At 40.2% G+C, this 23,902-nt stretch overlaps 1 protein-coding gene across 1 annotated transcript in view; it reads left to right on the forward strand.

Moving 5' to 3' along the window:
* IPO11 (importin 11) overlaps positions 1–23,902 on the forward strand; it is a 417,607-nt gene that overhangs the window by 106,307 nt on the left and 287,398 nt on the right. The window contains exons 8-12 of the mRNA XM_063454060.1: positions 347–395; positions 8,040–8,110; positions 13,778–13,970; positions 17,318–17,470; positions 20,317–20,360. Of these exons, the coding sequence (XP_063310130.1) occupies positions 347–395; positions 8,040–8,110; positions 13,778–13,970; positions 17,318–17,470; positions 20,317–20,360 (510 nt within the window). The remainder of the gene's footprint in view (positions 1–346; positions 396–8,039; positions 8,111–13,777; positions 13,971–17,317; positions 17,471–20,316; positions 20,361–23,902) is intronic.

Consider the following 23,902-nt stretch of genomic DNA (forward strand, 5'->3'; position numbering starts at 1 on the left):
TGTATGTGCTTAGTATAACTATCCTTTAATGATTGCACGCATCATTCAAAAATCACAGATTATCATTTTATGATGATTGAAATCATTTCTCTCTTGAACTTCTCAGCAGATCTATTATAGCCATCATTAGATGGCCTTTCAATCTCTGCGCCTTTCAAATGCCCATGCAATTGAAAATTTGAAGATTCCAAACAGGCTAAAGAAAATACTTCTCTTAGCAGAGAATGAAAGCACAAATCACAGTTGAATTAACTTCACATGATGTCAGTCCTGTAACCTAGATGCAGCATTTCTTATCAAAAGCTATATTGCAAGCCAGTGGTAGTAATCCATTTTTTTTTTCCAGGGATTTCTTCAAGCCATATTTGTCAGATTAAGACAGTTTCTTGAATGCCGTAAGTATTTAATTTATCTTTTGAATGTCTGGGTATATGTAATCTGATTGTCACCTTAAATAAGCTTTCTTTTGCTTGAAGAGCCAGTAAAAATATTTTTTACATTTTATGGGATGTGAAATGCATTCAGTGTCTATATTTTCAGTCATCTTTCTCTGTATTTAAGATAAATCAATTCTTTTGAGTTTGATCTACCTCAATTATTAGGTATCTGTGTAAGCAGTCTTAGTTTAAGACCTTTGTGGCTATCCATGGTACGCCAGATGTTATCGAATCTTCTTTCCCCTTGAGACTGACAAAGCATCATGGGTGATATATGTGAAAGACAGACTTGTACATGTCTCTGGACCTTACTCTAAAAAAGAATATAAGTACCATTTTCCACTCCCGCCAATGCCTTCCAGCCCAGCTCCCTTTTCCTGTGGCCCAGGAGCACTCATAAGCTGGCTATGGAGCCGATGAGGCATGGTGCGCCTGACTGGGAGCTACCCTCAAACCCTGTAGAACTCTTGATTGGATTGTGGAACTCCATGTACCGACCAAAAGAGCCATAACTTAAGGTGACCAGGAACTCTACCCAGCTCTATGGAACTCTTAGCCGGAGTGAAGGATGGTTGTGGTCAACTGAAAACTTCACCTTTTATGCAATTTGGATTGCACTTCTTGGACAGATTGGGCACTCAGAGACCTTCTTGGGGATGATACTCTTGTGAGGATGTGGGCACAGGAACCATATATCTTAACCACTTTTGTTAACTCGAAACCGTCCGCTAATTAAATGATCAGCTCAGGCACAAACCCCAAGGCATTGGCTATGTGACAATTCTATTGTTCTTCTATTGGGGACCTCCTGTTGAGACCACAGGTATAAAAATGTGACAATAAAATCAGTTCTTGATCCTTCACTAAGTCTCGACTAGTGTTTGGGTGAAACAGTGATAATATAGTGGCAAAGAGCTATAATCACTTTGGGCTATAAACACACAAGAGAAAGGGGACTCAGCGGTGACAATCCAGCTACCCGTGGGTATACTGTCACAATATATTTCTAAAATATCAAGGTTATCACTCCTTAAAAGACCACTCTCAACACCATAACCGCTTCATTACAGTAAAGATGTTGTGGTGTGAAGTGGTCCCGAGCAACGCCTTACCTTAAGGTGTTAAACAATTAACAGTTTCACCACAAAACTCTGTAAAATGTTGACTGATCGCTCTGCTTCTCCACTTGTCTTCAATTAGGAGACATAGGACTAGGCACCACTGACAGGCTGTGAGCGTCAGCTGATGATTTCAATTTATCACGAGCTCCCCAGTCAGAAGAATTAGTGAAAATATAGAAAATTGTTTCCCTACTTACCATAATTTTCTTTTTCCTGGATATATCCATGGCAGCATTACCATAGGGTTAGCTCCGACTGTTAATGACGGGAAGAAATACCTTAAAATCTTCTTTGGCCAGCATATGCTCAGTCAAGCTCCAAGCTCAGTCCATAGGCAACAATGGATACCATAACACCTGGGTGGTAAATCCATGCTGATATATATATATATATATATATATATCCAGAAAAAGAAAATTATGGTAAGTAGGGAAACAATTTTTATATTCATGGACAATCCATGGCAGCATTACCGTATGCTAAAAAAACAAAATAAAAAGGCACAAAAACACCAATTACTGCAAAATACAAAAAATATTTATTTAGATGAAACTGAAGACAGGACATTTCTACCAAAGCAGAAAAATTTGAGGATTGAACGTCCAAGGCATAATGAATGATGAAGGTATTAGTGTTAGACCAAGTGGCTGCTTTAAAAATGCTCTCCAGAAATATATAAGCTGCAGCTGCCCAGAAGTTGACACTGCTCTGGTAGAGTGAGGATCAATTCCTTGAGGAACTGTATTCTATGCTTTGGAAATAGCCTTACGAGAGCCAGAGGGTTCCACAAAAAGGTGAGTAGACTATCTTCAATCCTAGTATATATCCAAACAGGTCAAGAGGCATATTGTCACACCCAGGGAATGCCAGTCATTTTCCACTTGAGAAGAAGGAGATGGGAAGAAAGTGGGAAGAACCACATCCTCATTGATGTAAAATGAAGAAATCACCTTTGGACAAAATTCAGGAAAGGTACGAAAGACAACTGTGTCAGGGAAGAAGGAAATAAGATGAAAACGCAATAAAATGAGTAGTCTTGAATCTTCCATACTCTACTGCCTGAGGTAATTGTCACCAAAAGCACACACTTCAAGGTAAGCAAACCGAGAGAAGTTTCCTGAAGGGATTCCAATGGAAATTTGGGCCCGGAGTTACGGACCAGAGAATGATCCCACTGAGAAGTAAAAACCTTAAGAGGAGCTTTTTAACCGCTGTCCATAATCTGGAGACCATAGGGTTCAAAGCCCATTTAAATCCAGAGATAGCTGAAATAGCAGACACCTGGACTTGAAGAGAATTTGGGCTGAGGCCTTTATCAAAGCTGGAGTGAAGAATCCCAAAACTCCAGAAACAGAAGGTGATGACACTTCAATATTATGGAAGTTACTGCAGTCAGAGAAAACAGACCAAATCCTATAATAGGTCTTATTAGTAGAGGACGTCTTGGAGAAAAACCTTCTATTTCTTCTCTCTCCATTTCCATGCAATTCCAATTCATCCAGGTGATGACGGCTGAGAAAGTCTATGATGTTGTCTGGACCTGAAACATAAACTGCAGAGCCTCAAAAAAAAATACTCTTTAGCCGTCATGGGAGAAATCTCTTGAAGTTGATGCCACCTTCTGGTGCCACCCTGATTGTTGACATGTGAGACAGCTGTCCTGATGTCCATCTTCAATATCACCCATTGTCCTGAATGCTTCTCTTGAAAATGAAGAAGAGCCAGGCACGCTGCCCTCAGTTCCAGAATATTTACTGGAGCTAAGGAAAAAGGTTTCTTCCAAGTACCCTGAACTTTCCAATGTACCTCAAACTCTTTTGTTGACATCTGAGGTAATTACCACATCTTTCAGACAGAACTTGTTTTGTGTTCTTCTGACCACCAAAGAAGGGCCTGCCTCATCCTGAACTAGATCAGAATCTGTTTTTCCAAATGATCTGTACCTGGGTGGAACAGGGACAGGAAGACTCTTTGTGGAATTCTCATATTCTATTGGGCCCATTTGAACAGGCTAATGCTTGTGGATATTGATCTCAGCAGACTGTCAATGTCACTTGCTGTAATGGAAGCAGATTTTGTAACCTGATGAGTCTTTAGTAGCAGATGTTCCCTTTTTCCCTTGACAAAAACACCATGCCCATGTTTTTATTGAAATAAGCCTCTTGAAAACTAATGTTCTGTCAGACTATGAGCTGTCTCTTTCGAAAATGTATTAGCCAACCAAAGGTTTGCAAAGTAGTAAGAGCAGAGCTTATCTGATACTAAAGGTCTGAGAGGAAACAGTGACCAGAATGATTCAGTTAGTGGTAGATCTGAATACCCTTCAAGCGCTGGTGTGCCACTAAAGTAACCTTGGTGAAAGTGTGATAAGTTGTGCTTAGTGCAAAGGGCATTGCCGTGAACTAAAAAATATCTTCCAAGACTGCAAAGCAAAGAAACTTCTGATGAGGTGGGGAGATAGGAAAGTGAAAATACGCATTCTTAAGATCTATGGCTGCTAACAAGTCTTTTTGATGGACAACAGATGCAATGGAGGCCAGAAATTCCATGCAAAATCTTTGGACAAACACTTTTTCATTCAGCGAATGTAGGTCTAAAATTGTCCTCCACTCTCCTGTTTTGGAATCAGGAGCAGAGGGGAATAAATCCCCCTAAATTTTATATCCATATGTACTTTCATGATGATGTCTGCTGAAATAAGTTTATTGCTGTCCATTAACAATGCATTTTTTTCTTTGACAAAGTGTTTGTTTTTTTGTTGTTTCTTTACAATTATTATTATTTTTTTTATTCTGTATTTTAGCAGTGTATTTGCAGTATCACATGCTGAGCAAAACATTACAATATTACCAGCTACAATAAAAGTAATCAGGATATGCCTGAGATACTGCACTATTTTTGTAAATATAGGTATCACATGCTAAACAAACATGTCTAAAAAAAACACAAGTGTAGTAAACAGGCTGACAAAGTGTTTTTGATCTTGGTTGTTTTCCTCTCAGAAGACTTAGTAATTCCAGGCTGTATCCCTGTTAAAATGGACAGAACCCAGCCATCTGTATTAATCTGTACCCAGGGTTTCCAGAATTTGTGAAGACGATCACCTACTCCCTGGACCTGGGTTTCTTCAGAATGTTCTACCTTATCCCTGAGGATTTCTGTCTTACGGACAAATATATAGATAGGTCAAATAAAATAATACAAGTAGTAGATAGCAATAAAAATATAAATGGGCAGCTTCACACAGTGTAAGAGCGATGAAATAATAAAACTATAGTGTGAGCGCACCTAACAATAAGAAGATGTCTATCAAGTAATACAATATATTTAATGATCCAATATAAATGATGACTAATAAAGTCCATAAGGTTTCAAAAATAATAAGTATCAGGGGATGAATTATTAATTAAGGACTTAGACTAATTAGTCAACCAAACAATAATTCATTTTGAGAAGGAGTTAATAAATAGAAAAAACTCAAAGTTTCAAAAGGATAAAAAAAAGACTATGAGAATGGGACTATTAGAAACTGGCAAAGGAAAGAGAGCCGGCTTAGACACCCAGAGAGACCTACTCCTCATCTGTTAAATACTCTACATCTACTAAATCGAACTTTAGAAATAGACCAGCTGCATACAGGTCCTATGCTGATGCTGTGAAATCCTCCCCAAGGTTCCATCCTAAGAACAGATATGACTTCCTCCCGTCCCATAGAAGGAGGAATGACAAACGTTTCTTCAACAATCCAAATCACATCCCCATTCGCCATCCCAAAGTCTATATGGGTCACGACAGATCTAACTCCCCTAATACATTGGATTCACCTCACACCCATCCTTCAGGGGCTTATCCCAAGACTAGAAATCCCCCTTTAGATTCCAGTGATTTTTTTTTAGAGGAGGACCAGGGGGGAAATCCTCAAATTTCCCCCCTCTTTACAAGCTCCGTCTGGAGAAAAAGAATAGCACCTATAGAGGAACAAGAGGAAGTGGAAAATTCCAATCCCAACAAGATCCGATGCCTTCCTTGAAAGGTATTTTAAACATCTTCTCCCACACACTCAATATGGCAGAAATCTCCCTCCTTATTAAAGGATTAAACTTTGCTTCTATGAGATACCCGGTCATGCTTGACTTATTCAAAGATCTGAATTATTTTGTGAGGAAACTTACACTAACCAGATCTTTTCATCTGAAATAAGCCAATAGTTTGGAACTCTGTCCTAGATCACCGAATGATCCTCAAGATGAAATCATTTTAAAAAACAGGAACAGGAGTCTACCCTCCCAGAAATTGATGCACTGAGAAGTCATCAATTCTAATATTGCCTCAGGTCTCAATGCTCCATCCACGTACTACCCTACCTCTGATAAAGGTCACTTTTTAACTATTTTTTATGAATTGGTCCTGAAAGATTTTAGGATCTTGGAAAAATCCATAAAACAAGATAGGACCAAAACTAACAACCTCAACCACAAAGAGGTTGATGCCCTAAAAAATCTTAAAAATAATAAATGCAGAGAAAGGAGGGGGGGGGATTGTTCTACTTGATAGAGATCAATACCTCAAGGAATCCTTAAGAATTTTAGGTGATGAAAATTACCATGTGAAACTAACCTCTGACCCCACTGTACATTTCTCTAAGGAATTACGACAACTCATTGAAGAGGCCTTTTTGAAAGAAACAATAGATAAAAAAGAGAGAGAATATCTCTTGTCTTCGGCTGGGGATATTTCCATCTTCTATTACTTACCTAAAATCCATAAGAGCATTTCAAATCCCCCAGGCCGTCTGATTATCTCCTTTATCGGATCTCTAACTGCCCCTTGTCGAAAGGGGTAGATTTTCATCTCCAGTGATATGTTCCTAATTTACCCTCGTATATAAGAGACACTGGTCATGTATTATCTCTTATGCGAGAGTTCGATTGGAAGAATGACTATATCTGGGTTACGATTGATGTTACCTCTCTATACTCTAATATTAATCACTCAAAAGGATTAATAGCTCTACAACATTTTTTATTTGCTTATCCCCTTTTACCTCTGAACCAAGCCCAAACTATTATAGATTTTACATCTTTTATACTTACACATAATTATTTTACCTTCAATTATGTTTTTTATCTTCAAACTAGGGGGACTGCAATGGGAGCGAGTTTTGCCCCATCATATGCCAACTTATTTATGGGCTTCTGGGAGGAGTCACATGCTTTACAGAATAATCAGTGGAATAATCACCTTGTTTTCTATTGTCGATTTATCAACAATATTTTAATCATTTGCAATGGAGACCTTACTGAGATTGAGGATTTTATGACCCACCTTAATTCCAATGATTGGGGATTGACTTTTACATGCAATTTTTAATAAAGCTAAAATAGAGTTCCTGGATCTTGCCCTTTGGGGTGAGAATAATCATGTATATACCAAAACATTTCAGAAAAAAGTAGACTTTAATGGATTTCTACATCACGTCACCATCCACTTGGATACGCAATGTCCCCCAAGGACAATTTACTAGACTGCGCAGAGACTGTTCAGTCATTGATGACTATGAAACAGAGGCACTTGTTCTTAGTACCGGTTTCCTTGAGAAGGGTTACCCTCACCAGAACAAATACAATAAGCTGTAGTTGTTCTGGTGAAAATAGTGTCCCTTTAAGCTTTGCAGTGCAGGGTTTGTCTCAGGAGAACTAACGAAAGTTTCTGCTTAGAAACGTTCTGCTTCCCAGCATTAGTAGCAGAAGTGGGGAGCGGTGCCAAGTGACCGCAATTGGACAGATTACAATGGGGGCTCACCAGTCAACTCTTGGTTCCATAACCACTACTGTGAGCTGTAATGGTTATTGTGCTTGGAGTTTTCCTTTAAACCAGCCAGGACAAAAGGGGAAAAAAGTGCATAGGTTTTCAACCTATGGTGTCTCCTATGGTGCCTCTTGTTTGCAAAAAAACAAAAGCATGGGGAAAACAGATTATGTATTTGGGACTAGCCAGTGTAGAGGGTTCCTCTCCAACACTGAGCTGAACTATCACCTAGCTCAGGGGTTTCCAACCCAGTCCTCAAGTACCCAATACCAGTCCAGGATTTAGGGATTACCCTGGACTGTTAGGGGGTACTTGAGGACTGGGTTGGGAATCACTGACCTAGCTGGATCTGAAAAGGAATGCCAGAAAAGAAGGTCTCATCTGTAAATTATACAACAAACTTGCACCATGGGGCACCTCTCTAGCTATGTTTGTTGTAATTATGATTAATTCATTATATTACGATTAACCGCAACAAAAGATGATTTTTTTGGGTACATGGCTGGAAAATGTTATTATTCATTAGAAAAGAAGTAGATACTTCGAAGGATAGAGAATTGTATGGAATTATTAGGTACACACGTTTTTCTCCTTGTGTCTTTTTTTTTTTTTTTTTTATTATTTCTGTATTATTTCTCTCTCTTGCCACTGAAACCATGACACTGTTTTCTAGGTCGAAATATTGGAGCAGAAAATATATGCAAGGATAGACTGGAAAAAATAATTATATTATTCACTAAAGTGGTAAGTCTTCTGCCTTAGCAAATAAATATTTATCTGTTTAATCAGTGGCCGCCTTAGGGCATTCCTGCCTGGGGGGAACTAGATTGGAGTGACCGGCAGGAGGTGAGCGCACAGCGCTCCCTCTTGCCAGGCACTCTGTGTATCGTGGCCGAGCGGAGCAGTACGCACTTATGTTTCCTGTACCCGGCCAAACTGAAAGGAAGTACTCACTGAGAGAGCACTTCCTGTCAGTCCAGCCGGGTAAAGGAAACTGAAGCTCCTGTACTGCGGTCCGCTCTGCTCGGCCACGCTACAAGAAAGGTAGTAGACACACCCAGGACAAAGGGGGAGATAGAGGGGCACTAAGTGGGGGAGAGAAGGAAAACTATGGGGGGGGGAGAGAAGGAAAACTATGGGGGGGGAGAGAAGGAAAACTATGGGGGGGGAGAGAAGGAAAACTATGGGGGGGGAGAGAAGGAAAACTATGGGGGGGGGAGAGAAGGAAAACTATGGGAGGGGGGGAGAGGAGGAAAACTATGGGAGGGGGGGAGAGGAGGAAAACTATGGGAGGGGGGGAGAGGAGGAAAACTATGGGAGGGGGGGAGAGGAGGAAAACTATGGGAGGGGGGGAGAGGAGGAAAACTATGGGAGGGGGGGAGAGGAGGAAAACTATGGGAGGGGGGGAGAGGAGGAAAACTATGGGAGGGGGGAGAGGAGGAAAACTATGGGAGGGGGGAGAGGAGGAAAACTATGGGAGGGGGGAGAGGAGGAAAACTATGGGAGGGGGGGAGAGGAGGAAAACTATGGGAGGGGGGGAGAGGAGGAAAACTATGGGAGGGGGGAGAGGAGGAAAACTATGGGAGGGGGGAGAGGAGGAAAACTATGGGAGGGGGGGAGAGGAGGAAAACTATGGGAGGGGGGGAGAGGAGGAAAACTATGGGAGGGGGGGAGAGGAGGAAAACTATGGGAGGGGGGGAGAGGAGGAAAACTATGGGAGGGGGGGAGAGAAGGAAAACTATGGCAGAGGGGAAGGACAACTATGGCAGAGGGGAAGGAAAACTATGGCAGAGGGGAAGGAAAACTATGGCAGAGGGGAAGGACAACTATGGCAGAGGGGAAGGAAAACTATGGGGGGGAAGGAAAACTATGGGACAGGGGAGGGGGGAGAAAGAATGCTATGGGACAGGGGAGGGGGAGGGAAGAACAGGGTGGGGGGAGTGAGGAACATTAAGGGGGGTTTCCCTAAGGTACAGGGGAGGGAAGGGAAGGGAAAATGGGGGTCACGAAGAGACAGGTAAGGGGGAGGGAAGAAGAACACTTAGGGACAAAATCATCTTCACCTGGGTACCCAAAAATCCTTGCACCGGCCCTGTGTTTATTGCTAATGTCACTGTGTTAATGGAGCAAACTGTACTGTGTTTCTAATCTGAACGTGCATAGTGTTATTACAGTCAATCACCACCATTACTGCAACTACTACTTCCTATTCTATTAAATATATTTGACAGATATCTGTATTCCTGGTTTAATAGTGCAACAAGGTGCAATAAAGACTTGCTTGTTTATTCTTGGGGAAACTATGGTTACTTTAAATATTTTCATAGTAAAGAAGTAAGCAAATTATAAAATATAAATTTTTAGTGTATTGGACTTGCTCTACATAATCATAGGCTCCTTGACAAACCAAACAATGCATCATCAATCACAAATTTCATTTACATATTAAAATGTGATAGAGAAACATTGAAAAAGAAATGGCAAAGTAACACAAAATCTTCCTTTCAAGGTTATCCCAACCTTTAAAAAGTCTGTAAATCTAGTGACTCTTTTTATTTTATTTTATTTGGTCATGTATCCGTATATTTGTTTACCCCCCTGGGATGTATTAACTAAAGCTCAGGGGGCATTAAATGGACACTGCAGACCCACAAAGAAATTCAGCTTGCTGAAGTGCTTTATGTGTGAAGCGGTGGCGGCTGGTGACATTTTAAGATGGTGGTGCACCAGAGTATGCCCCCAGAATTTTACTCCTCTCTACACAGTTCAGAGATGCTCACACAATACAGAGAGCTGAGTATAACACAGAGATGCTCATACAATTACCGTATATACTCGAGTATAAGCCGAGTTTTTCAGCCCATTTTTTGGGCTGAAAAACCCCAACTCGGCTTATACTCGAGTCAAGGTCTGTATTATGGCAATTTGCCTTGCCATAATACAGACTGGGGGGAGAGGGGGGCTGGCAGAGCTGTAACTTACCTGTCCTGCAGCTCCTGTCAGCTCTCTCCTCCTCTGCGCCGTCCGGTCAGCACCTCGGTCAGCTCCCAGTGTAAATGCGGCTCTCGCGAGATTTACACTGGGAGCTGACAGAAGAGCAGAACGGACGGCGCAGAGGAGGAGAGAGCTGACAGGAGCTGCAGGACAGGTAAGTTACAGCTCTGCCAGCCCCCCTCTCCCCCCCCACTGAACTGCCACTGGACCACCAGGGAAGGAGAGCCCCCCTCCCTGCCATATATCAAGCAGGGAGGGGGGACGAAAAAAAAAATATATAAATAAAATAAGAAATAATAATAAAAAAATAATAATAATAATAAAAAAAAATTAATAATAACAAAAAAAGGGGTATAAGGACCACTATGGGAGGGGGGGGGGGGGGTATAAGGACCACTATGGGAGGGAGGGGGGGATAAGGACCACTATGGGAGGGAGGGGGTGGGTTAAGGACCACTATGGGAGGGAGGGGGGTATAAGGACCGCTATGGGAGGGAGGGGGGGTATAAGGACCACTATGGGAGGGAGGGGGGGATAAGGACCACTATGGGAGGGAGGGGGGGTATAAGGACCGCTATGGGAGGGAGGGGGGGTATAAGGACCACTATGGGAGGGAGGGGGGGGATAAGGACCACTATGGGAGGGAGGGGGTGGGTTAAGGACCACTATGGGAGGGAGGGGGTGGGTTAAGGACCACTATGGGAGGGAGGGGGGTATAAGGACCGCTATGGGAGGGAGGGGGGTATAAGGACCACTATGGGAGGGAGGGGGGGGATAAGGACCACTATGGGAGGGAGGGGGGGATAAGGACCACTATGGGAGGGAGGGGGGGGATAAGGACCACTATGGGAGGGAGGGGGGTATAAGGACCACTATGGGAGGGAGGGGGGGGGGATAAGGACCACTATGGGAGGGAGGGGGGGGGATAAGGACCACTATTGGAGGGAGGGGGGATAAGGACCACTATGGGAGGGAGGGGGGGTATAAGGACCACTATGGGAGGGGGTGGGATAAGGACCACTATGGGAGGGGGTGGTATAAGGACCACTATGGGAGGGAGGGGGGGGTATATGGACCACTATGGGAGGGATGGGGGGGATAAGGAACACTATGGGAGGGAGAAGGGGGATAAGGACCACTATGAGAGGGAGGGGGTGGGATAAGGACCACTATGGGAGGGGAGGGGGAAGTAAGGACCACTAGGGGAGGGGAGGGTAAGGACCACTAGGGGAGGGGTGAGTCAGGACCACTGGGGGGGGAGTGAAGGAACACGGGGGTGGGGAGGTAAGGACCACTGAGGGAGGAGGAGGGGAAGTCAGGACATATGGGGGGGGAGGGGGCGGCAAATTTTTTTTTGCCTACGGCGGCAAATATCCTTGCACCGGCCCTGCACACACTGCATTCACACACTGCATTCATGCACACACACACTGCATTCATGCACACACACACTGCACTCATACACACACTGCACTCATACACACACACATACGCACACACTGCATTCATTATACACACACTGTAAATAAATATTCAATTAATATATTTTTTTTAGGATCTAATTTTATTTAGAAATTTACCAGTAGCTGCTGCATTTCCCACCCTAGTCTTATACTCGAGTCAATAAGTTTTCCCAGTTTTTTGGGATAAAATTAGGGGCCTCGGCTTATATTCGGGTCGGCTTATACTCGAGTATATACGGTAAGCAGGCTGGACACAACATTACGATATCTATAAAATACATAAAAAGTGTCATATTAAAGTCTTTATATGAATAGAGTAAGGAGCACAAACATACGTATTTATGTACAAGAAAAATCTTTATTAAATGGGTATATACTATAAGAATGTCTCTTTAAATTTTAAACCCAAAATACAAAGTCATAATGCTGTAAAACATCTACCAGAAAAAATTCTGGACATATATAAGCGCACAATGCGTAATATATAGGTGAAAGAAAACTATAATATAAGCAAACCACTATAATGCTAGTATAGTCAAAACCCCCAAAAAGATACAACATATAAAAATAATACAAAACCATACCAAACTAAGTGAGAAGCAGGGACAGAGTCAATCAAAAAGCCCCCAATGTTTTGGCAAGAAGCCTTTATCAAGGGAGGAAAAAAAATAGAGCTATAATACACTGAGCTGGGCAGACTACCGACTTACTACAGGTAGAGCTAGCAATGAGGGGGGATGGACCCTGAACTAAATCTTTATACAGAATTAAAGAGACTCTCCCCACCCGCCTCCCCCCATATTTTTGGCTTACCACCCTCCCTCCAGAAAAAGAATTGTTGTGTTTCTAAACTACTACAAATACATATTTCTCCAAATAAATACTTGTGGGGAGCTGCTGTATGTGATGTGTATGGTCTCTTTATTTCATTAAAAAAGAGGCAGATTTCAATAGAAATTGGGAACAGTTTTTTTTTTTTTTATTTGGGCAGTGGAGTGTCCCTTTAAATATTGAGTTGCTAAAATTAACCCCTTAAGGACACAACTTCTGAAATAAAAGGGAATCATGACGGAATATTCCCATCATGTGTCTTTAAGGGGTTAAAACCCAGATGGCTAATTATGCTTTCAGCCGTAGCTTAAAAGTAGTATAGTACAATAGTGACTTTCACAACTAAATAAAGTGCTCTAAGTGCAATCAATATGATTATTTATACAGATAAAGTGAATAAATAAATTAATACACTTCCCTTTAGGATATTAAACCTGAAGATTTCCTCAACGTAATCTTCAAAATTGACATATATATATATATAAATGGGAAAATCCTATTAGGGAAAGAAATGGCACAACATTGATGAAATGTAAGACAAGTGTCCACTCACAATTGTAAGATGTTAAATTAGACTTCAGTGTATTTGTAGAGGCAGGCCTGTTGCAGATCTTGAGTAATTGGTCTCTCCAAGTAATAGAAAGAAACAGCAAGGTATCCAGTCATAAGGCAGCCAAGATAGAATGCACAAAATATATTTATTAACTTACATTCAAGTTGACAGATATCAGCATAAAAGAAATCGTCCAATGCATTTCATCCCGTTCAGGGACTTCATCAGGGACAATTAGAAGTACCAAGAAAATGCATAACGGAGTGTAATAAACTAATGATAATGGAGAGAAAAAAAATGAGCTGTGTGTTGGGTAAAGGACCACTACAGTCACCCAGACCACTTAATCTCACGGACATGGTCTGGATACAGTGGTCCTGTCACTTTCACCCTGCGATATAAAACGTTGCAATTTTATAGAAATTACTTTTGCCACTCTTGGCATATCATAAATATTTTCTTCTGCATTATATTTCGTACTTTATAGCTTGAATGATTTTGTGTTTTAACTTCTTGGTTTAAAGGTTTTTAGTTCTAGGTTTTAAAAGGGAACGTGTATTTCTCTTTTAGCTTTTAGATTTTCTGGACCAGCACCCATTTTCATTCATTCCCGTAATGCAGACAGCGCTGGAGTTTGCAGTGAGCTTTGTTTTCACAGAAGCCGGTGATGGGGTTGTATTTGAACGGTTCATTGTTCAGTGCATGAGACTTGTTAAGATGATTGTAAAGAATGATTCGTACAAGCCATCCAAAAACATTGAAGGTATTCCTCCCTTTCAGCTTTTCACTATTGCTAAACATTTTCATCAGCTTTAACATTCATGTCTCCAATTTAAAGTAGTCCGTTTTTAAGATGTCATTTTAGAATAAAGATTTTTAAATATTTTCAGAGTTGCTTTATGTGTTTTTTTTCCCTTAATACGGAACTGTCACTTCTCAAAAGGTGGCAGTTTTTCATTCCATCACCCTAGTAAAATTACACCTGCTCAGGGATTCCTTCCGTGCCGCACACACTCCCATAACATTATGTTTACCTATGCCCCATATTTAACAAATCAATATTTGAGAGTTGTGACAAATCAAATTGGTGTCTCTTTATCCTGAAATTGGGTGCTTCCTGACAATCATTATTATAAGCTCTGTTCTTTGCTCTTGGCAGTCAGTGTAGAGAAAGCAATAGAGGATAAATGAAACCATGTTAAAAAGGGTGACACAAATCATAGGCAAGTTTCAATGTAAAAATGTTAATTTCCAGAGAGTTGACTGCTCCCTTCTAAAGTAGTTTGGTATTGTGTGCCAGGGCAGCTAGGTATACAATGTAAAGTAAAAAAATAAATATGGCACAGAATAAAAAAAAAGCAAACACAAAAAAAACTACATAATGTGTAGTTCATTATTGGGTTTTGCATAAATGTTAAATGTGACATTTCCACTTTAAACTCTTAAAGGAAAACTGTAGTGTTAGAAATACAAAGGAATATTCCTAAAGGTATAGAGCCCTCTGCCACTTGCGCCCCCCCCCCCCCCCCCCCCCTCCTGTGAGTCAACTCTGTGAATCTCCAGGAAGTGTCTCTGGTGGTGGTCTGGTAGACAGCCACTAGAGGCAGTCTTACTCTTGCAATGTAAACATTGCAGCTTTTCAAGTACTGCATTGTTAGTCCTATTTTACATTGCAGGACTAAGGGGTCAGGGACACTGCACCCAGACCAATTCAATGAGATGAAGTGGTGTGGGTGCCTATAGTGTCCCTTTAAATTAACACAATATGGTTAGGAAAACACACGTATTCCTCCCCTCTTCCCCCCCCCCCCCCCTCCTAGCTTGCCTCTCTGAATATAGAAAAATCTTACATTCATTCCAGTCTGCTGGGGCTGGCTCTGCCCCTGATCTGCCTAGTTGGCTGATATCATCAGAAGTAATGAACTCAGCCAATCACAACTCCTTCCCATAGGAAAGCATTGTATCTGCTGAGATTGTCAATTCTGATGGTCTCAGCCAAGAAGGTGAGCCGGGGGCTAAGCCAAACACTACCCTGGCCAATTAGCATCAACTCATAGAGATGCATTGAAACAATGCATCTCTATAAGGGAAAGTTGTCTCCATGCAGACACTGTGTACAGCACTGCCCCAGGAAACATCTCTAGTAGCCATCTGAGGGGTGGCCAGTGAAGGTATCCCTAGATATCCTTTTCTCTGACAAAACAGTATTTACTGCACTACAGGGACTGCTATACTCACCAGAACAAATACTTGAAGCTGTAGTTGTTCTGGTGACAATAGTGTCCCTTTAAGAATGGAGGCAGTTATCCGCAGTTTGAACCAAAACAAAACTTGCATTTGAGCTATGGGTTTATTCCACCGTAATTTAAGGGCTTTTCTTCAAGGAAAGAAACAGCTTTTATTTAACATCCTATATGTATACCTAACACAACATTATTTTAGTAAAAAATTGGAAACACTAACAAACAAAAAAAAAATTGCCTTTTCACAGTTTTGCTTACGTTAGTTTTTACATATTCAGTGCAACACAATAGTCTAGAACTCAAAATAGGTTCATATATCAGTCCTAATTGCTAAAATGTAATATGTTTAGGATCTAAACATATTTTTGATGGTAAACACTAACCCTATATCAACCATAATCCTTACCCAATGCTTACACCAATTCTAAAAACTGTATGCCTACTCTAATCTTACTCTTAACTTCAACCCTAAAACATTAGCCCTAAAACAACATTAACCCTAAAACAGCATTAGCTCTTACCTTGCCCTAACCCTAAATCTAACCCACCCTAAGTGTAACCCTACCCTTCTCTTAGTCCTAAATCTAACTCTACCCTAACAAACCAATTCTGATATTAGAAATAGAGGCAGTTGGTATGTTGCCACCATTTACTAGCTGTTTTCAGAATTACACTTTGTCCCCATCCGCATATATAGAGATTGCTGTTAGGAATCTGGTAAAGCCCAGCACCCGTCCATATTGGTTGGGGACAGGCTATGAGATCGTAATCACTTTTAGCCTCAGTTTTATTAATGAATATAAAGGGCTCTGCAGCGCTGGCTTCCAGTGATGGGCAGATCTCATCGATTAGTCTGGGCCACTAAATATGGCCCCAGTTGACTTACAGGAGCCTCAGGTATCCATTGATAGGTGGGGCTTGTGGTGTGAGCAGGGATTTAACTCTGCTCTTTCCACACGATCGATCGATCACATAAGCATTTAAATGTCTGTTTAAAGAGCGGGTTTAACTCTGCACACAGCAAACATGCAGGACATTCTCTGCTGCCCTACAAGGTTTAAATACCACTTTTTAGGGCAGTATAGAACACCCTAACATTGTTAAGGGGTTAACTTTAGCTGTGTAACTTACAGCTTATTGTATGTGACATTTAATGGCTAGCATATGGCACTCTACAGTTATTGTAGAAAACATGTCCACAACAGTTAACGTGCAGAAGCAGGATTATTGCCAATTAAAAAAACAAACAAAAATATTATACATTTTAATTTAATTGCTTTAACAATAAAAAATAAAGTGTTTGAGAAGATTGTTTGCTGCTATCAGTGTAGTATTCATAATACACCATTACAGTTATTTGTTAAATCATTTGGGAATGTGTTGACAAAAGCCTGGGCTCTCCTCCGCACTCAAAATCATCCTTCTCCAGCTTCTCATTATTAGTATCAGTGCTACCAAAAATTGGTGACCGTGATAGGCTGAGAACACCTGGCTGTCCAGCCAATCACTGCTGTTCATATTGAAAACCAATGAAATTGATATAGTGGAAATGTAAATTCTGCATTATCTAGGCGGATAAAGAAGGGTTGGGCTATGGACACTGAGGAGAGCCCCATTTTGTGATACCACTTGCTGATGGTTTAGAAGAAAGAAAAGGTAACCACACCCATAGACTATTGGCAGTATGAAGACAAATTTGAGCTGTAGATGGCTATTCTCCTTATTCTGCCCATTTAAGCTTTTGTCCATGCTTAATGAGTGCAACATACATTTTTTTTTTAATTTGTATTAAAAATCAATGATTTATGTATTAATTTGAGAGTCTAATAGCAATGCCTTGTAACTAATAAGAACATTATTTTTGCAGACAGCAAACCAGAAACCCTGAATGCCCATCAAATAAAAATAGGGTTTTTCACATATCCAACTCTAACAGAGATATGTCGAAGACTGGTGACTCATTATTTCCGTTTAAGTGAGGAAGAACTTGCAATGTGGGAAGAGGATCCTGAAAGCTATGGTAAAGACCTTTTCATTAATAGCATTTTTTATTGTCTTCCAAGTGTTTTTCATTATTTTTTTTTCACCATATGTTTGTTTTTAATGTATGGCAGGAGTTTCCAACAAAAGGAAAATACATGCAATGGCCTACTTAGTTCATACAGTTTGACAAAGTAAACAAAACACAAATAAGTCAAAGACCATACAAATCAAGAACTATAAGCTCTTTTATCGCATAGGAATTAAATTGCATAACAACAAAAGGCATAAAAAAGTTCATCCAATGAACCCATCTGCTACTTTCATCTTTAAAATAAATGGGCATGAGCTTAAAATGTATACCCATCACTCGTGCTTCTTATCTTCAAAACCAGTAAACTTGTTAAAGAATTTGAATACACCATATAGCGCAAACCTATCGATAAAAATGTATAAACAAAATACTTCTCTTTGATCCAAAATAATACTATAACACTTAAATGTTATATATAGTATTGTTTTGGATTAAATAGAAGTATTTTATTTACACATGATTACAAATTTATTTGCACTATATGGTGTATTTAATTTATTTTATGTTTACCATTTTAAAGATATGGAACACAAATGAGAAGTATCAATTTTAAGCGCACCCTTATTTTTTGTTTTATGCTACTGTCTGACTGCTTAGAGAAATTGCAGTTTTAGGGAGTTTTTGCAACTGATTGTAGTCTTATTCACTTCAGATTAAACATCAGTTCACTTTTTTTTTTTTTTTACTTTTCTATTTTGTTCACTCAAAGAGCATGACAGGGGAACACTCCCTCTGGTATTCAAATCCCATTAAAAATAGTCCAGGTACCACTAGCTAAGTGGGTCACATCCTAATTTTTTTAAGCTACAAATAGGTCTTAGATGTGAGAAGTATCTAGAACCAAACTACTCTTCCACTGACGAGCCAGCAAGATTTTAACATGCAAAGCATTTTGTCAACATATGTCATCTAAATTTTCACTTAGTTTCCAATACATTAATGTAGAATGTTGCCAACATTCTGTATTCTGCTTGTAAATGAACTATCTACATTGTGAGTTCCACCGAATAGAACAGTATTAATTGGTAGACACATGTACCAGCGGATGCTGTGGAGAATGCTGAAGAGCCAGGCGTAGAAGAGAAGAGTCCTCCCTTATAAATACTCGAAATAATCTAGGAAATTGATGTCTTTGCCTTGGAGGAGCCATTGAACCTCTATGGCTAGCAGCTCTGGCATGCATTCCAAACAACTAAATTCCATTTTTATGAATTTTGTTAAAGTAACTTTATTGTTTTTTGTTTTTTTTTAAGTTCCAACTATGAGGTTTTTCTTATCAATATACATTGGGGAATATTATTTCTGGAATATTGTGTGCAGAATTGTAGTAAAAACAAAAACCTATCCTTTAATTTATCATCACTATACAGAATTGTATGACTTGTCTTCATTCTGCTATGTTTCTGTTATGTAATGTTGTGTAATTTGTCCCGCACTTCACCCCCTCTCTTTTCTGATGATCCCTAATGTTTGCAAAACTGTGTTTGGTCTGACCAAATAGAACTAAAATGGTATAATATGATCTCAACCTTGAAATACAATATAAGTGAGGCTCACCAAAGACTGGTTTAGGGGTTACTGGACACCAAGCGTAGTCTTCTATAAAAGTGGTTTTAGTGTGACTCTAGGAGGCAGCAATTATTGCAATTAGTAACTATTAATATTATTAAAATCCTGCTGATATATTAGTTCTATAAACATGAGGTGGATATGTAATCAAGATTCTTCAGATAATGAGTATTAGTGTTATTATTGTAATTCACAATAAGATGTTCAGAGTGGAGACTTGTTTGATATCCCAAAGAACATCCAGTAGTAACTTTTATTCCCAAGCACCTTTTGTGTTTGACATTTGCTTTCCAGCCAAAATCCGTTCAGAAAACTTGTGACAACAAAGTACACATAGGCACCACAACCCCAGAGGTGTGCAGGTTCAACATGTTTTTCTAACTATCCCTAACTTCCCGTATGACTTGTAAGGAAATTACTTTGTACTTGGTTTAAATGATAATGCATTGTTAGTGGATTGGTAATTAAATATGCATTGCACATATTGAATTCCTTGGAGGCTGCTCAAATAAAGCTCTTAAATTACAGACTGAAAGATAAAATTACACACTTATCCTCCTCTGTCTTTATTAAACAATTAAAAGATACAAATCGGCAATGTTAATTCCCTGCTAATTAACGGCATTGAAGATGCAATCATAAGGACCTCTCAGTAATTGTATTGCAAAACCAATATACAGGACCTCGTTCTAGTTTATTAATAAACTATATTAAAAATGTAAGCCATCTGAATTGTCATCTACTTTCTGGGTTAATGAAGGACGACTTTATTTTTATTAATTTTTTTACCTGCCATTAAATAATAACCGAAGAAATTCTAAGTAAGAAAAATTAATTCCTTCTACTTTGTACATCGTGGAATGTGATATGAGTCACGTGGTGTTTCAAATTCCACAAATGTAATTTCCCTTGTGGTAATAATATATAGAATGTTGCCATAATAATTTGTATATAAACTATAACATTATTAAATATTGATAGTTATGTATTTTTGTTCTTTTTGATCTGTGTGTCTTGTAAATGTATGCATTCAAGCATTTGAAATTGATTTTGTAATTTTTTTGTAACGTATATTTTTGCTATTTTTAAAAAAAAATTGTGTTTAGCATAGTATTTTTTTATTTTGTTGTGTTTGTTTCTGTTTGTTTTATTTTCAGTGTTAAATATCTCTCTTGCAAAATCCAATCAATATAATGAGTTACTTCTTTTACTTTCCTTTCTAGCTGTGGAAGAAAGTGGAGGTGATTCGTGGAAATACAGTTTGCGGGTATGTTTTCAATATTATTCAGTGTTGCCCTTTCTTTCAAGCCATGAAAAGAATATTGTTCTTGTTCAGTCGTCTAGAACGTACAAAGTGTTTAAGAATAACATTAAGATCTTTAGGGCCTTCTCTTTATCTACCGTAGCCATTGTGATCTGATGACCTTTTTCAGTATATTTTCTTTAACTTGTTCATATGGATTTTTCAGATGTTGGTTATACTTGCAGTCTGTCATATGCCAGTTTACTATATTTATATAAATGTCAATCCCATAATTTGGGGAAAATTCACTTAAATCTGTTTTTACAGAGAAACCTAATTTAAACAGCAGCATTTTAGGTACCGTATATACTCAAGTATAAGCCGACCCGAATATAAGCCGAGGCCCCTAATTTTACCCCCAAAAATTGGGAAAACGTATTGACTCGAGTATAAGACTAGGGTGGGAAATGAAGCAGCTACTGGTAAATTTCTAAATAAAATTAGATCCTAAAAAAATTATATTAACTGAATATTTATTTACAGCGTGTGTATATAATGAATGCAGTGTGTATATGAATCCAGTGTGTGTGTATGCAGTGTGTATGAGTGCAGTGTGTATATAATGAATGGAGTGCAGTGTGTGTATATGAGTGCAGTGTGTGTATAATGAATGCAGTGCAGTGTGTGTATGAGTGCAGTGTGTGTATGAGTGCAGTGTGTGTATGAATGCAGTGTGTGTATATGAGTGCAGTGTGTGTGTGTGTATGAATGCAGTGTGTATATAATGAATGCAGTGCAGTGTGTGTATGAGTGTAGTGTGTGTATATGAGTGCAATGTGTATATGAGTGTGTATAATGAATGCAGTGCAGTGTGTGTATATGAGTGCAGTGTGTATATGAGTGCAGTGTGTATATAATGAATGATGAATGCAGTGTGTGTGTGTGTATGAGTGCAGTGTGTATATAATGAATGCAGTGCAGTGTGTGTATGAGTGCAGTGTGTATGAATGCTGTGTATATAATGAATGCAGTGCAGTGTGTGTGTGTGTGTGCAGAGCATTGGTGGGGGTTGGGCATTTTATTAATTATTATTTAATTATTATCTTAATATTTTTTTTTGTTATTTTTTTTAGGTAATAATTTTTTTATTTTATTATTAATTGTATTATTTTTTTTGTTATTATTATTTTAATATTTTTTTTTCTTATTATTTGTTTTATTAATATTTTTTTTTTCGTCCCCCCTCCCTGCCTGTTAGCTGGCCAGGGAGGGGGGCTCTCACTCCCTGGTGGTCCAGTGGATGGGCTGTAGGAGGGGGGCTGGCAGAGCTGTAACTTACCTTCACCGCAGCTCCTGTCAGCTCCCTTCTCTCTCCTCCGTCCGTGCAGCTCCCAGGTCAGTTTCCTCTGCAACTCTCGCGGCCGCGCGGAGCGTTGCCACGGTAACCCGTGGCAACGCTCTGACCCCGCGGCTCTCGCGAGAGTTGCAGAGGAAGCCGACCTGGGAGCTGCACGGACGGAGGAGAGAGAAGGGAGCTGACAGGAGCTGCGGTGAAGGTAAGTTACAGCTCTGCCAGCCCCGCTCTCCCCCCAGTCTGTATTATGGCAATGAAAATTGCCATAATACAGACACTCACTCGAGTATAAGACGAGTGGGAGTTTTTCAGCACAAAAAATGTGCTGAAAAACTCGTCTTATACTCGAGTATATACGGTACTTAAGAAATTTAAGGTAACAAATCATATACTAGACCTTGTTACAATAGACCAAGATTGTCTATTCCCTCCACATTTATTTGATTACTCCTGATAAGTCTGTATGTTGTGACCTCATCAAGTTGTAGAAACTGAATATAAAGCAAAGTGGAGAGCCTAGGGGAAAATTTAATTATTTTTTTTTAAAAACAGTTTGGGATAACGGTAAAAATAGGGAAACCGTAAGCTATTACAAAATCAAAATCTACAAAAAGTGAACAGAAAAGTTAATCTAATTTGTACTATGCAATAGAGATATAATAACAAGTATTTTAATCTCTTCAAGAGAATCATTTATTTTTTATTGTGACTTAAAAAAAATAATGTACAACTATGTTAAGATTTTATGTCAATATTAAAATTGACGTTCATATTTGCTAATAGTTTGGATGCCTATCCTACCCAAAATCCTCCATATAAAAAGCCAGATCTTAATAATCTACCAAATTCAGTTAAGTAAAAGAACATCAATACTTGTAACCACTTTAGTTGGTATGGAAACAGGGCCCGTGCAAGGATTTTTGGGTACACAGGCGAAGATGCATTTTGCCGCCCTCCCCCCACAAAAAATATTCACCTGTGTGCCTCTTGTGTTTCGTATCCCCTCTTATAAATGTATTTTACCCCCTTTAGTGTATATTATCCCCTTTTTTTTCCCCATTGTGTGTCTTACACCTCCCTTGTGTATATCCTACAACCCCTCTTGTGTGTCTCTTATCTCCCTCTTTGTATGACTTTCACATCCTCCCACATTTTGTGTGTCTTACTCCCCCAGCCCCTTTGTGTGTCTTCTTCTCTCTTAACCTCCTTGTGCCTTTTACTCTTCCCAGCTCCTCTGTGTATGTCTCTTTCACCCCCAGCCCATCTGTATCCCCCAGTCCCTCTGTGTGTCTGTTTCCCCTTCTCCAGCCCATCTGTGTGTCTCTCCCCCAATTTTCTTCTATATGTCTATTTCATCCCTAGCCCATCTGTGTATCTCTCTCCCCTCTAATGTCCTTCTGTATGTCTTTTTCCCTACTCACGCCCCTCTGTGCATCTCTTTCTCCCCCACCAGCCCCTTTGTGTGTCTCGCCCCTTCCCCTGTTTCTTTGTGATCTCTTCCACTGCCTCCCTGTATCTCAGTTGTCTCCTCTTCTCTCTCCCTCCCCTTAGTGGTCTCCTCTCACCCCGTGTCCTTTAGTGGTCTCCTCTCACCCACCGTCCTTTAGTGGTCTCCTCTCACCCACCGTCCTTTAGTGGTCTCCTCTCACTCACCGTCCTTTAGTGGTCTCCTCTCACCCACCGTCCTTTAGTGGTCTCCTCTCACCCACCGTCCTTTAGTGGTCTCCTCTCACCCACCGTCCTTTAGTGGTCTCCTCTCACCCACCGTCCTTTAGTGGTCTCCTCTCACCCACTGTCCCTTAGTGGTCTCCTCTCGCACCCCATCCTTTAGTGGTCACTTCTCGCACCCCGTCCTTTAGTGGTCTCCTCTCGCCCCCCCCGTCCTTTAGTGGTCTCCTCTCGCCCCCCCGTCCTTTAGTGGTCTCCTCTCGCCCCCGTCCTTTAGTGGTCTCCTCCCTGTCCCTTAGGGGTCTCCTCCCTTCCTTTTCCTTAGTGTACCATTCCCCTCCCTTCCCTGTTCATTAGTTTACCTCTCCCCTCCCTTCTTTGTCCCTTAGTGTTTCTCTCCCCTCCTCTACCTGTCCCTTAGTGTTTCCCCCCTTTGATATTCCTCTCTCCTCCCTTCTCTGTCTCTTAGTGTTCTTCTCTCCTCCCTTCTCTGTCTCTTAGTGTTCTCTCCTCCCTTCTCTGTCTCTTAGTGTTCTTCTCTCCT

This window comes from Pelobates fuscus, chromosome 5 (genome assembly GCF_036172605.1).
Source record: "Pelobates fuscus isolate aPelFus1 chromosome 5, aPelFus1.pri, whole genome shotgun sequence".
In the NCBI taxonomy this organism is placed as follows: domain Eukaryota; kingdom Metazoa; phylum Chordata; class Amphibia; order Anura; family Pelobatidae; genus Pelobates; species Pelobates fuscus.